The sequence below is a fragment of the Puma concolor genome, chromosome B2 (genome assembly GCF_028749965.1).
Source record: "Puma concolor isolate L17-30 chromosome B2, mPumCon1.1.hap2, whole genome shotgun sequence".
NCBI lineage: Eukaryota > Metazoa > Chordata > Mammalia > Carnivora > Felidae > Puma > Puma concolor.
In genome coordinates, this window is record NC_141671.1 from 36,702,383 (window position 1) to 36,716,993 (window position 14,611).

At 44.3% G+C, this 14,611-nt stretch overlaps 1 protein-coding gene across 1 annotated transcript in view; it reads left to right on the forward strand.

Annotated features, from left to right (window-relative positions):
* The window catches only part of TBC1D22B (TBC1 domain family member 22B), a 79,626-nt gene extending 69,454 nt beyond the window's left edge, over positions 1-10,172 (forward strand). The window contains exon 13 of the mRNA XM_025925493.2: positions 9,917-10,172. Within this exon, the coding sequence (XP_025781278.1) occupies positions 9,917-10,045 (129 nt within the window). The 3' untranslated portion in view covers positions 10,046-10,172. The remainder of the gene's footprint in view (positions 1-9,916) is intronic.
* The last annotated feature ends 4,439 nt before the right edge of the window (positions 10,173-14,611 follow it).

Sequence of the window (14,611 nt, forward strand, 5' to 3'; positions counted from 1 at the left end):
AGGGATGTCTGGGCCTTGACCCGTGCTGCTAGCTCTTTGGAGATGGAATGAAGAGGGGTGCCTTGGTCCCACCCCACAAGGCCGGCAGAGTGAACTAGGGAGTCACAGGGGTGTACACGCCACTGTGAAGTGACAGAATCATAGCAGTGACAGTGGACTCTCCCGCCCTCTGGCCAAGGCTGAACCTGGCACGTTAAGTGAGCCTGGAGAGCCACAGAATTTGGTCGCTGGAAGACATCTTTATTCCTGACACCCAGTGGCAGAAACACCGTCAGGGCAGGCTGTGGGCGTCAGACTCTGGGGGAGACTTCCCAGAGCAGGCGCGTGTCAAACCCAGAAGGGCAGGAGATCGTTGAGTGAGTTCTGTGCGTGAGGGAACGTGGGCCGGTGCACCATCCCATAATCACAACCAAAACCAAAGGAGTTGCCAGGGCGAAGGAGTGGAGCACCTCAAAAATCAGAACTTCAGTGTGCATTGGAAGGATATGAGCTATGCTGAAATGTGGGTATTCAGGAAAAAACATGTGCAGAGCACTTGTACAGGCTGGCAGTGGTTCCCAGTGGTGGGGGCAGCTCCCTGGAGAACCGGAAGTGAGTAATGTTGTCTCTGAGCACTCTGGGGACACCTGGTAACTATGGACAAAGAGGACAAGTAGGTTCCCAGCAGTGGTGGCGTGAATGGGACCTTTGATCTGATTTGCTCCGTCAGCGTCAGTGACCTGGAGCAGCCAGCGACGCTAGAAGAAGTGAATGTAGTAGAGCAAGTCCAGGTTCAGGGGAGCGACCCTGAGGACACAGTGGCCGTGGCCTTCACACCCCCCCCTCCCTACTGCAGCACGGCCACCCTTACTGGCCTGTCCATCACGGTCAAGCTTTTGTGATCCCTACCCCAGCTTTTCACAATGGACGTACACTTTACACCGGGGTTTCGTTCCTTGGAGCTCGCGGTGTGCAAGCGACAAGAACTGGGTGGCAGCTACCCTGGAGAACACCCATCTGCCGAGGGGTTGTAAACCGGTGACTTGTGGCCAGCTCCTGAGCCTGGCGGCGTCTGGCCTCCAGCCCCACCCAGGTGAGCTCCTGGCTTTGTTTTCTTGAATTACTGATGATGAGAAACTAACATTTTGTATTTTGTAATAAACTCGTAATTTATATTAAAAAAAGAAAGAAAATTTGTACTGAATGAAGTAACCCACAGGAAGCCTGAAAACTGTTCCACTATGAATAACATATCTGGGAAAAGTGTATGTGCCTTAGTCAGAGAGAACAGGCACCTGAGTGAATGCCTGCTCCCTCGTCCCACAGTCTAAACAGTCATCTCAGGAAAAGCAGCATCTGTGAGAGCCCAGAAGGGCATGGGACCCCACAAGATGTGAGGGCCAACAAGGCCTCAGAGGTCTCAGAACTGATTTTGAGAAGCACCCCGCAGAGGACTCTGAGGACTAATAATCAAAATTCCTTTACATAAAATGGGGACCAGCAAGGGAGTCCGTGGGGCCAGCTGATGCCTCTAAAGCAAGGTGGCAGCTGATCCCAGAATCCCGTGCCTCCATCCTACAGAAGAACACCTTGGAGAGACTCCTGTTCTGAAAGCGTCTTCTGTAGGAGGTAGGCCAGAGTTGTTCCGTTCAGTAGTGCTAAGCCTATAAGATGCTCGCGGCCTAAATAGAAACTAAATGCAAATAAGTCCCTTGAATCAGATGGCATCCACCCACCACTTCTGCAGGAACTCAAGTGTAGGATTTTGGAGCATTGGCCAGTGCAGGCCTCATCTTTACAGACATCCAGTGAGTTGTTGGTGTGAATCCTGCCCAGAAGAAGGGTTCAGAGGGAGCCCTGGGAACTGAAGATCTTTCACCCACAGCAAGCTGGCATGAGAAAGGGCACGATCCCTAGACATAACACAAGCCATTGAAGAACTCAACCCGGCCTTCTCTGATGGGAAAGTTGCTAAACACACTTTGGGAGAAAACCAGTGAATAAGTTGGACTCTCAGAAAGTTTACATACAAGGACATGGTTTTGAAAATTTTTATTGTAACCAGGGGAATTGGTTTGCTAACTCACTGATTCTCAGAATGGGGGATTTGTTTTAAAGAACTGCTTATTTGACTAGGAAAATATTTTTACATGCCTGAGTACACTTTACATTTGCGAAGGATGTTCCAATATTGCTAAGTGATTCTACACACAGTATCTTATTTAATAGTGTATGTTTTATGGGGTCTTTAAGTTCTTTTGCTGTTAATTACTACACATCCTATCTTTGGTTGTGCTTGGCTCTTATCACTGAGTAAAATCAAGCAACTGTACCACATTTCCTTCAAACAGCGTCTGCCATGACTTCCTTTCTTTTGGTTCCTTCTACGTTATGCCCCATTTCTCTTCTTACTCCAGGGCAAGCGCTGAAATATATAGTGGTTATGAGCACAGGCTCTAGAGCCAGATTGCCTGGGTTCAAATTCCAGCCCAGTACCACTCTGTGCCCCTGGGCAAATTCCTTAATCCCTGTGCCTCAATTTCCTCATCTGTAAGGTGGAGATAATATTATGTATCTCATGGAGTTGGTGGGAAGATTAAATGAGTTAATACAGAGTACACGTAAAGCGTGTAGAGCCCCATCTGGTGTGTAGTAAGTGCTCAATAAATGGTAGCTGTCGCTATAATGATTATTCTTGATGTTCTTGCTCTCCACTTCTTCCATCTATTGGACATCCTCTAAGAGGTTTCCCCTATACCTTTTCCTTACAGGGTCTCTTTGGCTATAACCTCTATCCCTTCTCCTTTGACCCCCTTATCTAATTGTTGCCTCCCCCCTACCCACCATTGGCACTAATTTCTTTTCTGCCATATTCCTTTTCCTTTAGGATCTGTGGATTCTCAGCTGGTATCTAGGTCAGGTTGTTTTCTGCTATTTTAGCCACTTCCAACTTTTCTTTGGTCCCTTCCCATTAATTTGGAACTCCTCACTGCTGCTTGCCTCATAAGCTGTCTTCTCATGGCTGCAGTGTTTCATCTGACTGCCTGTCATGCTTAGTGCTCCCATGGGCTGGCTTTGTAACAAATCTTCAGTTATTCCCTGCTCCAACTTTGTCTCTTCCCTATCATTAGATAAAAGCCCCTGACTTGTGATTAACACCTTCTTCCCCCAGCCATTTGGTTTCTGCTTCTTTTCTATTAGCCCAGATTTATCACTGCGTTGGGCAGGGTTTCCCACTGTTGCAGCACTGTGCGAAGGAATGCAGTTCCTAGACATAGCCACTAGGTGGCAGAGTGCTCCCTTGCGATGCCTTACTGCCCAGGGGGCATCCGGGGACGTTAACTTGTGCAGTGTTAGAATTATTTCAAGGTTTACCGGAGGTTTCTAGCAAGGTTAGAGGCATTGGAAATTATGGGTAGATTCTATCCCAGCAAGGAATATTCCCATCTAGAGATATTACTCTTTTGTTGTTTATCAATTGTGCACGGGTTGTAATCATTATAAAAAAAATTAGAAACACCAATAAGCAAAAAGAAAAAAGAACTAGATACCTGAAGTTGTGCCGCACAAAGGTGCTTTATTTTCTTCCAGATGTTTCCCCACACAGATCTCCACAAATACGTACTGTGTGTATATAGCCATTAATGCAACCATTTTATAACTTGTTTTGTAACCTCTTTTTATCACTTTACAAAATATGGTGGATGTCCTATCATGTCAAAAACTGTAAATTCCGCCATGTTTATATCTTTTACACATCACATGAGTACATGCTCATACACAAACTGCGAAAACATTAAAATAAATTGGCTACAAGCTATTTTTATTTTATAGATTTCTCTTAGTTTATGTAATGAAAGGTCTCTGTGTAACATCTAGGGGTTTCCTTCCTTAGGATCTCACCATGAGGCCGGCATCCCAAATATGCTTTTATTCCTGTAGAGCTTTTTAATCCCCCTAGAGGTAAGCCCACACCTGATTGCCCACTGGAATCATTGGGAAAGTGTGGTTACCAGGTCCCATCCCAGGGCTTTAGAATAAAAAAAACTCCAGGGATGAGGCTTGGGCTCAGGTTTTTCTAAGAGGTCCTGCAGTTGATTCAGCTTTTGCAGCCTGGTTGGAACCGCCTGGCTGTGATGACAGGACGAACCCAAGGGTTTTTGTTGAGGCTCCCAAGTTCCCAGAGTCTGCTTGCTAATATTCCGGATGAGGTGAACCAAGTACCATTCCTTCAGCTCCCCTTCCATGGAAGGCAGGGGTTGGTTCTGAGTCAATGAAATGTGTCCTCAAGAAAAAGGATAACAATTTGACCTCACCCAGCAAGCTGATTGAAAATGGGACTGAAATTCTATAATGACAAAAGCAATTTGAACCAAAAAGAAGAAGGAGAAGAAGGGAAGGAAGGAAGGAAGGAAGGAAGGAAGGAAGGAAGGAAGGAAGGAAGGAAGGAAGGAAGGAAGGAAGGAAAAGGAAAGCAAGAAAAAATTTTCCAATGAATAAATTAAGTTAAAAATTTAATGTTAATATTAATATGGATACTTGGGTGTTAAACTTACCTCTGAAGGAAAGTATAGTAAGAATTCTTGTTGACTGTGGTGTGAATCAAGAGAAGGGCAAGCTACAAGAGTAAACACTTTCATTTAGGGTCTAAGTTTAGAAGTCAGGAGATCCCAGGGCGCCTGGGTGGCTTAGTCAGTTAAGCGTCTGATTGTTGATCTCAGCTCACGGCTTGTGAGTTCAAGCCCCGCCTCTGGCTCTGTGCTGATGCTGTGGAGCCTGCTTGGAATTCTGTCTCTCCTTCTCTCTGACCGTCACCTACTTGTGTGTTCTCTCTCTCTCTCAAAATAAATAAAATTTAAATACACACACACACATACACACACACACACATGAATTTAAAAGAAAGAAAAAAGAAAAAAAAGTCGGGACCCCTAGACATGAATGGAAAAAATTTTTCAGTTTTATTTTCGGTAACCCCAAATTCAAAGTTGGCATTTCCTACATTAAAAAATGTAACCAGGAAAGCACAGTAATATTAGCGGTACCTTCCTTTGTCACTAACTGCAGGTATTTTCATATCATATTAAGTTGTTACAGATATCTGAAAACATTATGTTCATTGCTACTTTGAAATAGTGATAATTATTTAATCTGCCATTAGATCCTGTTACAGAATATATTAATAAAGTACATATACAGCAGTATCATAAATTTGTTTAAAAATATTTTGATAACTTTCAATTTAACGGGCCTCCTTCATGGTACTATGTATTTAGTTTTATGTATTTAAAAATCATAATTCTAAGAAGGGGTCCATAGGCTTCTCCAGATAGCCAAAGAGTCTGAGGTATAGAAAAGGTGAGGACCTCTATAGTAGAGAATCTGCCCAAATTAGAATAAAAGTAGACTCCGTGAGGGGCACTTGGGTGGCTCAGTTGGTTAAGCGTTGACTTCGGCTCAGGTCATGATCCCACAGTTTGCGAGTTTGAGCCCTGCTTTGGGCTCTGTGCTGACAATTCAGAGCCTGGAGCCTGCTTCAGATTCTGTGTCTCCCCCTCTCTCTGCCCCTCTCCTTCTTGTGCTCTCTTCCTGTCTCTCAAAAATAAATAAACATTAAAAAAAAAAATAAAAAGAAAGAAAGAAAGAAAACAAGGTAGACCTAGAAGAGAGGCCAAGACATCCCAGGGAGAATTGTTAACCATGAGAAAAGCGCACTCCAGAGACATTAGGTCAGCTAATAGTGTATTTAAACGCAACATTAGCATCTGGGTGGGTTGAGTGAAAATCATTAACTGGTTGAGTAAGCTGTCTGGTTGAATGAATTTCGGTAACAACGATGGGATAGTAGAGGGTGGCTAACCTACAGGGTTTGGGGAAGAGAGAAGGAGGTTGATGGCAACCAGGATGGGGGTTGGGGAGGAGGGTTGAACATATGTAAAGAAGCATATAGGCTGATTCCTTTCTCATTGTGTTCATCCTGTGCATTCACCACCATGTTGACACTTAAGGCTTTGAGCTCTCTTCTCAGGCTTGGAAATCTCAGGGAAAAGGGTTATGATTAGAGAACTTTGTTTAGTAAGAGTACTCAGTGCTGGTGGAGATCTACAGAAATGAGCATTTTTCTGGAATGCATTTTCTGAATGAGCGTTAAATACCTTTTAAATGTTCATGTTCTTTGACAGTAATTTCAATCCTAGGAAGTCAGCCCATGGAAATAATCTAAAATGTGGCTCTATGCACAAGGCTATTCATTGTAATTTCATTATAGTGAAAAACCAGAAATAATTAAGTACTCAGAACAGGAAGATGTAAAGTAAATTTGGTGCATCTGCATCGTGAGAAATTCTTTAGCCATGAAAATATTTACAAGGAGTTTTTAATATCAAAGGAAACGCTTATGACAAATGCTAAGTAGATTCAAAATTATGTAGATAAAATGTTTCAGCTATGGAAAGTGTGCAGAAAAAGGAGTGGAAGGAAATATGCCAAAGTGTTTAAAAGTGACGTCCTTTTGGGGCTCTTGGCTGGCTCAGCCAGTGGAGCATATGACTCTTGATCTTGGCGAGAGAGAGAGATTGGGGTCATGAGTTCAAGCCCCACATTGGGTGTAGAGTTTACTTAAAATCTGTTTTAAGTTTATTTATTTATTTTGAGAGAGAGAGAGAGAGCACGAGCAGAGGAGGGGCAAAGAGAGAGGGAGAGAGAGAATCCCAAGCAGGCTCCTCACTGTCAGCGCAGAGCCTGATGCGGGGCTCGAACTCACAAACTGCGAAATCATGACCTGAGCCTAAACCAAGAGTCAGACACTTAACCGACTGAGCCACCCAGGTGCCCCAATAAATAAATATTTTATTTATTTTATTTTATTTTAATTTATGTTTATTATTTTGAGAGAGAGAGAGAGACAGGGCATGAATGAGGGAGAGAGAGCAGAAAGAGAGGGAGACACAGAATCTGAAGCAGGCTCCAGGCTTCGAGCTGTCAGCACAGAGCCCGATGCGGGGCTTGAACCCACGAACCGGGAGATCATGACCTGAGTCAAAGTCAATACTTAACCGACTGAGCCACCCAGGCGCCCCTGCCCCCATAAATAAATATTTTAACAAAAAAAGTGGCTTCGTCTTGGTTATGAAATTACGGGTGATTTATTTTCTGCTTTTTTACTTTTTACTAAACAAAACCACCACAGAACACGTATTACTAAAGAGAAAAAGTTCTATCACCCGAGTAATGCATCAACACTTTATTGTAAAAATTGAAAACACAGAGCCCAAAAGATACAGAAGTATAACGGGAAAAAAGTGAAGGTCTCTCATCCCTGAAGGTAACTACTGTTGTTTACCACTCACCTTCTAAATTTTTTGTATACATATGTGCACATACAAATATATTGTGTTTTCTCATTTACCTAAGTGGGATCATCCTGTATTTTTCTACAACTTACTTTTCTTTGGTACTTGTAAAATTGTCTTTGTTATCTTTCCACCTCGGTGCACTAGTGCGACTTCATTTGTCCCATGTGCTGCCGTGTGTTTCACGATGTGGATGACCACTGTTTATCCAGCAATTGATTCCCCACTGTTTGAAGCAGTGGTGCATGCCGGGAAGACCCTCCTGCCGGACTGCGAATATTTCCCTAGGACAGGATACCAGGATACAGGGGTGGAGTTGCTGGATCAAAGACCATGTGCATTTCTGATTTTGATAGCTACAGCCTGTCTGTTAAGATGATATAAACTTGTTCCCTGTAACCAAGACCCTCGAATAGCAGTGGCTTAAAACCAGACCGTTGTTTACTTCTCCACTGTTCACAGTCTTTCAGCATAAGCAGTCGAGGGCTGACATCCCGGCTCCAGTGTGGCAGGGACTCAGATGTCTTCTGTCGTCTCGCTTTGCCGTCTTCAACACATGACTGTAATCTTATGGTCTGAGATGACTGTTCCCCTCCTCTACTCACACCCACTTTCTGGGAAGTGGGGAGGGAGAGGTTTAGGGCAGAACCAAGAACATACACTGTCCCAGAACAGGGCTCTTAAACAGTGATGTACCACAGGCAGCTTTGTGCACAGCTAAGTTTCTGTTTCTAAAGGAAGAAATCTCGTAAAAGATATGCAAGACCTTTCCACTAAAAACTACAAAACATTGCTGGGTGTTCAGAGCAGCTAAAAGCAAGAGTACTCACCGCATGTGTGTTGGGCCATAGGCACTCTGCCTGTTACCTATTCATATTACTCACCTGTTTCTCTATTTGGTGGTTTTCTTATTTCTCAGTGATTTGTAGGCACCCTTTTTGATTATAGATATTAACCTTTTGTCTTTTATAGGTGTTACAAATATTTTCTTACAGTCAGTTTCTTTGTTTTTTATTAATTTTATTTTTTTTAGTTTACTCCAAATTAGTTAGCATATAACTTATAGTCAGTCTCTTAGATTTTAACTTGGTTTTTGGCACCTTTTGACATTTTGAAGTTGTATGTAATCGAGTCTGCCAGTCTTCTTGTGTCTCTGGGTTTTGTCTTGCTACTATTACTTTTATAATCAGAAAAATAAGACTATGCAGTTGATGGGGCACCGAGGTGGTTCATTGGGTTAAATGTCTGACTCTTGATTTCAACTCAGGTCACGATCTCACAGTTTATGAGAGTAAGCCCTGAATCTGGCTCTGTACTGACAGCATGGAGCCTGCTTAGGATTCTCTGTCCTTCTCTCTCTTTGCCCCTCCCACTGTCTGTCTGTCTGTCTGTCTCTCTCTCTCTCTCTCTCTCTCTCTCAAAATAAATAAATAAAATTTTAAAAAAGGAGAAGAAGAATATCCAGTTCAAAAAGAGACACAGGGGTGCCTGGCTGGCCTGGTTGGAAGACCATGTGACTCCTGATCTCGGGGTTGTGAGTTCGAGCCCCACATTGGGTGTAGAGATTATTTAAGAATAAATAAGTAAATAAACTTAAAAAAAAGAGGAAGAAAAACAACATGAAGCAGCAGCAACAACATGGGTAAATAAATTACAGAGAAAACCTCACATTCGCTTTTTATTCTGTTATCCTCTTTAATAGGGTGTCTCTATGGGAACTGTTAGAGGGACCTGGGCTTTGAGAACTGAATAGGATTGAGGTAGGCAGAGGGGAAAAGGAAAGGTGTTCCAAGTGAAAGGAACCAAGTAAACTAAACCACGGAGGCACAGATAAATCTGGCTGAAATGGGACTAGCTGGAGGAGGCATGTATACTGGGATAGTAGGAAATGAGCTGGACCGGTAGGTTGAGGACAGGACAGTCTTTGGAGAACAAGGAAGAAGCTAAATATAGTGATTACAAGTGAACACTCGATTAGGAGAAATATGTCAAATGCATAAGGTTATGCATTTATGAATATGAATAAATGAGGGTTTTTTTTAATAAATGTTATTTTTAAAGGAAGCAAATTAAGTATCTAACAAAAGATAAATGGTTGAGTACATTTGGGTATAGCTACATACTAACCCTGAGAATAGTCAGTTTTGAAGGCTGCATGGAAAGACACTAAAATTCTAGAGAAAGAAGATGATTAAAAAGCATAAAATCATAATTATGATTACAGCTGTTTAAAGAAATATGCGTGTGAGAAAAAGACTGAAAAGCAGTACTTGGAAATGAAGAGAGTATGTTTGGATGATGAGGGAGATTATTTTTCTCTTTTAAACATCCTGATTTGTCGGTGTCGTTCTCTGTTTATAATATTGTTCAAAGAGGCAGGTGCTAGTGGATATCGGAAAATTAGCAGAGGCTTTTCAGGGCTTTCTGAAGGTGAACTGGGGGCCGGGAGATGTGTGCTGCTCTGGAGGAGGGAGCCCGACCTTGTGGGATGTGTGTGATCCAGGAGGAAGGGACCCCGTCCCAGGGCCTGCTGGTCCCCTGGTCTGTAGTCCTGGGATGATAAAAACGTCTTTCTTGCATTCCAGGGTCTCCTGATGCTGCTACAAAACCTACCTACGATCCATTGGGGCAACGAAGAGATTGGGCTACTGCTCGCCGAGGCGTACAGACTGAAGTACATGTTTGCCGATGCCCCCAATCACTACCGCCGATAGGTGCTGTCTCCCCAGGGGGGACCCAGACTGTCCCCATCTCTGATGGCAATCTGATCACTGTGGCCACTGTGCGAGCCGTGGACTCAGGCCAGGAACCACTCCTGCTGTAAAAAGCTCACATCCGCCGCCCAGGTCTTAACTCTTTGGCGTGCCTGTCCACCACTCCATGTCTCTGGATGTGTTTCTTGGACCACTATCAGTATTCCATGACATGTGGATGGGCCCAGCTCTGGGAGAGGACAGGAAAGGAGGTACAGGGTTGTCTGCCCCTTTAAAAGAAACTGGACAGAAGAAGGGGAAGGCTCAGGGTCTCAACTCACATTGTCCCGACATGGACGGACTGTCTCTTGCCTCCCGGCCCCAGCTGATGCCGTTGCTTTTTGTGACATGGTTTCATTTGATCACAGGTCAAAAAACGCCTTATGTTTTCAAAAGACTCCTGGCCCCTCCCTGGTTCCTAGCCCTTCCCCCTCTGCCCTCGTGTGAGCCGGTGAGGGGCAGTTTTAGACTGTTGTTCTCAGATGGAGGAGGCACTGATGCTTATAAGTCTGGGAAGAGGCCTACACCCAAGGGCTAGGCATTTTAGTTTTCCTTTTCTCACCAGATGTCTGTATGTGTGCCTGCGTTCGTGTGTGTACGTGGGTATCCACACCCCTCGGCATTTAGTTACGTGTCCGAATTCATGTGTCCAGACCAGCCCTGTCACGACCTGCTGGGAAGGGCCCCCCGGTGACCAAGTATATAAGCATCCCTTGAGAAGGATCAGGGCAGGGGGAGGGAGAAGGGGCTTTTTACCTCTCCAAACCCTTTTTCCATGATGACCCACTCCAAGATATTATGTGTAAATTCTGTTATTATGTATATGGGTAAAGATGTACAAATATACGTCCTCTTTGTAGCAGATATGATTTTATATTTATAATGTGCATCAACATGTGAAAGCAATCTAGGTCACTGGCACAGATGACGTCGCCAGGCAGGTGGGCCCAGAGCCTCCAGGTCGGTTTCTGGGCGCCCCCCTGTGAGGGAGCGGGTGGGCGTCTGCCAGGGCAAGTGGCGCTGAGCAGATGGAGCTGCTCTGACAACCAGCGGTGGCCGTCCCAAGCGTCAGCGGCTGAGTTTTTCTGTCTCCCCCTCTCCCCACCCCTCCCCGGGTCTTTGTGGAGCGTCAGCCCCACTCCCTCCCCCTGTTGGGCAGACAGAGCCCCCCTGCCCCCCCACCCCTCACCCCTAGCCCACCTCCCAGAGAGCATGTTTTCAGCCCTTCCCTTTCCCCAGGATGCTGGGGGAGAGCTTTAGTTTTTCCGTTTTAAGTCAGCGTTGTATTCAAGACAGAAGCTGTGACTGACTCATCAGTGCCAAGGAAAGGGGTTTCCTGTGTCTCCCTGGGGTTGAGGGCTCTTCTCCGAGAGAAGCATCCAGCGTCCCCCACTGTCACCACCATACCCCACACCGCTCATGAGATGCGTGAGGCGTGTTTGATTTCTAGAGTTCCGTAGTGGAGAGGCGGGGGGGATGGTGGCAAGGAGCCGTCGTCCTCTTGGGAAGCCGGTCAGTGTCCCCAGTGGGTGACGCCCTTGAGTCTCCGCCAGTGAAGCTCCACCACGCTGGCGTGTTACATTTCTCATCTGGAGCTGTTTCTCAGGCATTCTTCCCAACCTTCTCCTGTTCCCCTTCAGTGTGCCTCAATAGTCTCCTTCACAGAGCAAGAGGGCGGTGACCCTCCCTCAACCGGACTAATTAAAGAAAGACACTTGTGTTCCCAAGTGGTGGTTTTATTTTTTTAGTTTTTATGTTTGTATGGAAATTGTGGATAAAGTGAAAGAATTGTAAATAAATAGTGTATTTCCTCCTCCACTGCTGATTTTTCTCCCATGGATTTGTGTAACCTGGAACCTAAGGCGTGCCCTTTGGTCAGGTTTTTCTTGCTGACGCCAGCAAGGATGGGGGACACATTTTCCGTAGGGCAAGCCGGGGATCGACAGAGAGTCAGAAGGCGGTCTCGGAGGATGGCGCATCGACTCTGTGCTGGATACTGTGGAAAATACAAAACTGAGCCACATGGTACCTAACCACTGACATTTACAGAGCACCTCGCCATACGCCAAGTGCTGTGAGAAACACTTGGATGGTTTCCTCACCCAGAACTTCTCCCTGGATTCATTCGAGAGTGTTGCTTGGTTTCAGCAATTAGGAGCGGTCTTAGGGTCAAATGCAGCAACACGCTACAGGAACCCAGACGTAACGGTGGCTTACACACCAAGGGAGCATACCTTCTGCCTCACATCAAAGTCCAAAAGTAGACCACCCAGGGCCAGGATGATAGGTCTGTTTCACAGAGTGTTTAGGAATCTGGACTCTGCCTCGCGGTCTTCACCGGGGAAGATGGGGCTGCCACGCCAGCCACTGCATCCACTTTCCAAGCAACAGGATGGATAAAGAAGGGACAGAGAAAAAAGAATGAAAAAAAAAATGTGTCAGCAGTATCTTAAGGAATGTTCCAGAAAGCTGCCCCTTAACACCTTCTTTTACAACTCAGGGAGCAGAACTTAGTCCCACAGTAGGTCACACCTCGTTGTAAGGGAGGTTGGAGGAATAGTCTGTTCCAGGCGGCCATATGCCTGGCTCAAAATCAACAATTTTTGCCCTCAGTAGATACACATATCTTAAAGAACCTGAGAGGAGACACTTACCATTTACGTCCCTCCTTCATTCCTCCGCTTGATCTTAGCCAAAAGGCCGAGAAGCGATTCCTCCTTCATTCCTTAGCCTTCAACAACCCCTCTGAAACTGTGATTTCCCTTCTGCCTGAAAAACTTTCTCGAGTAAGGCTGAATAATATTCCAACACGCGCGTGGACACGCACACACACACCATATTTTGTTTCCATCCGTCAGTGGTCTTACATTTTTTGGCCATCGAGAATAATGCTGCTGTGAACACAGTTGTGTAAATACTTAAAGACCTTGCTTTCAGTTCTTTGGGGTACATACCCATAAGCAGAATTACTGGACCATATGGTAATTCTATTTTTGATATTCTGAGGAATATGTTTTTTCTCAGACTGCTTCTAAGATTTTTTTTTTCCCTTTGGGTTTCAGAAGTTTGATAGTGTATCTGAATTGTGGATTGTTTGGGGGGTTATTTTTGTTTTTGGAGTTTTGGGGGTTTTGTGTGTTTTTTGGTTGTTTGGTTTTGCTTTGTTTAGTTGCATTTATCCTACTTGGGATTTGAGTTCCTTGAATCTATAGTTGTAGGTCTTTCACCAAGTTTGAGAAGCCTTCAGCTATTATTCTTCAAATATATATGTATTTTTCTGCACCAGTCTCAATTCTCCCTTCGGATTCTAATGATGTGAATGTTAGACCCATACTTCCTCAGGTTCTGTTTTATTTTTTCACTTTTTCTCCTTTCTGTTCTTCAGATTAAGAACTTTCTTTTTGTCTATCTTTAAGTCCATTTACTCCTTTTCTGTCATCTCCATTCTACATTAAGCCCACACAGTGAATTTTTTTTTTAAGTTTATTCAATTTTGAGAGAGCATGAGTGGGGGAGGAGCAAAGGGAGGGGAACAGAGGATATCCAAAGCAAGCCCTGCACTGACAACAGTGAGCCTGATGCGAGGCTTGAACCCACAAACTGGGAGATCATGACCTGAGCTGAAGTCAGACAATCAACCAACTGAGCCACCCAGGCATCCCAAGCCCATACAGTGAATTTTTTTAAGTTAGTTTATTTATTTATTTGTTTGTTTATTTATTTATGAGAGAGAGGGAGAGACAGCACATGAGTGGGGGAGGGGCAAAGATAGAGAATCCCATCAGGTTCTGCTCTATCAGCACAGATCCCGATGTGGGGCTTGAACTCACAAACCGTGAGATCATGACCTGAGCCGAAATCAGGAGTCAGATGTTTAATGGACTGAGCCACCCAGCACCCAGGTGCCCCATGAATTTTTACTTCAGATATCGCAGGCTTTGGTCCTAATATTTCCATTTGATTTTTGTGTGTGTGTGTGTGGTTCCTGTTTCTCTCCTGAGTTTTCCCTTCATTTCAAGTGGGTTTACTTTTACCTCATGAAGCATAGCTGTAATACCTGTTTTACATTTTTGTCTGGCATTTTTAACATCTGTCTCATCTTGGGGTTGACATCTTTCAATTGTCTTTCCTCGTAAAAATTGACCACCTTTTCCTACATCTTTGAATGTTGAGTAATTTTGGACATTTTGAATGTTATATGTGAGAGTCTCGGTCTTACTAAAATCCCCTAGAGCAAGGGTCAGCAACCTATGGCCTGTGGACCAAATCCAACCCTCTTCCTCTTTTTATAAATAAAGTTTTATTGAAACACAGCAATACTTATTCATTACATCTTGTTTTTGGCTTCTTTGACACTCCAGTAGCAGAATTGAGTAGTTGTGATAGACTATATGGCCCACAAAGCTTAAAAATATTTTACTTTCTGGTCTTTTATGGAGAAAGTTTGCTGATCTCTGCTCTAGAAAGCACTGACTTCATTTTGCTTTGTTTTAGTAGGCAACCCAGTTAGGTTTGTTTTTTTTTTTA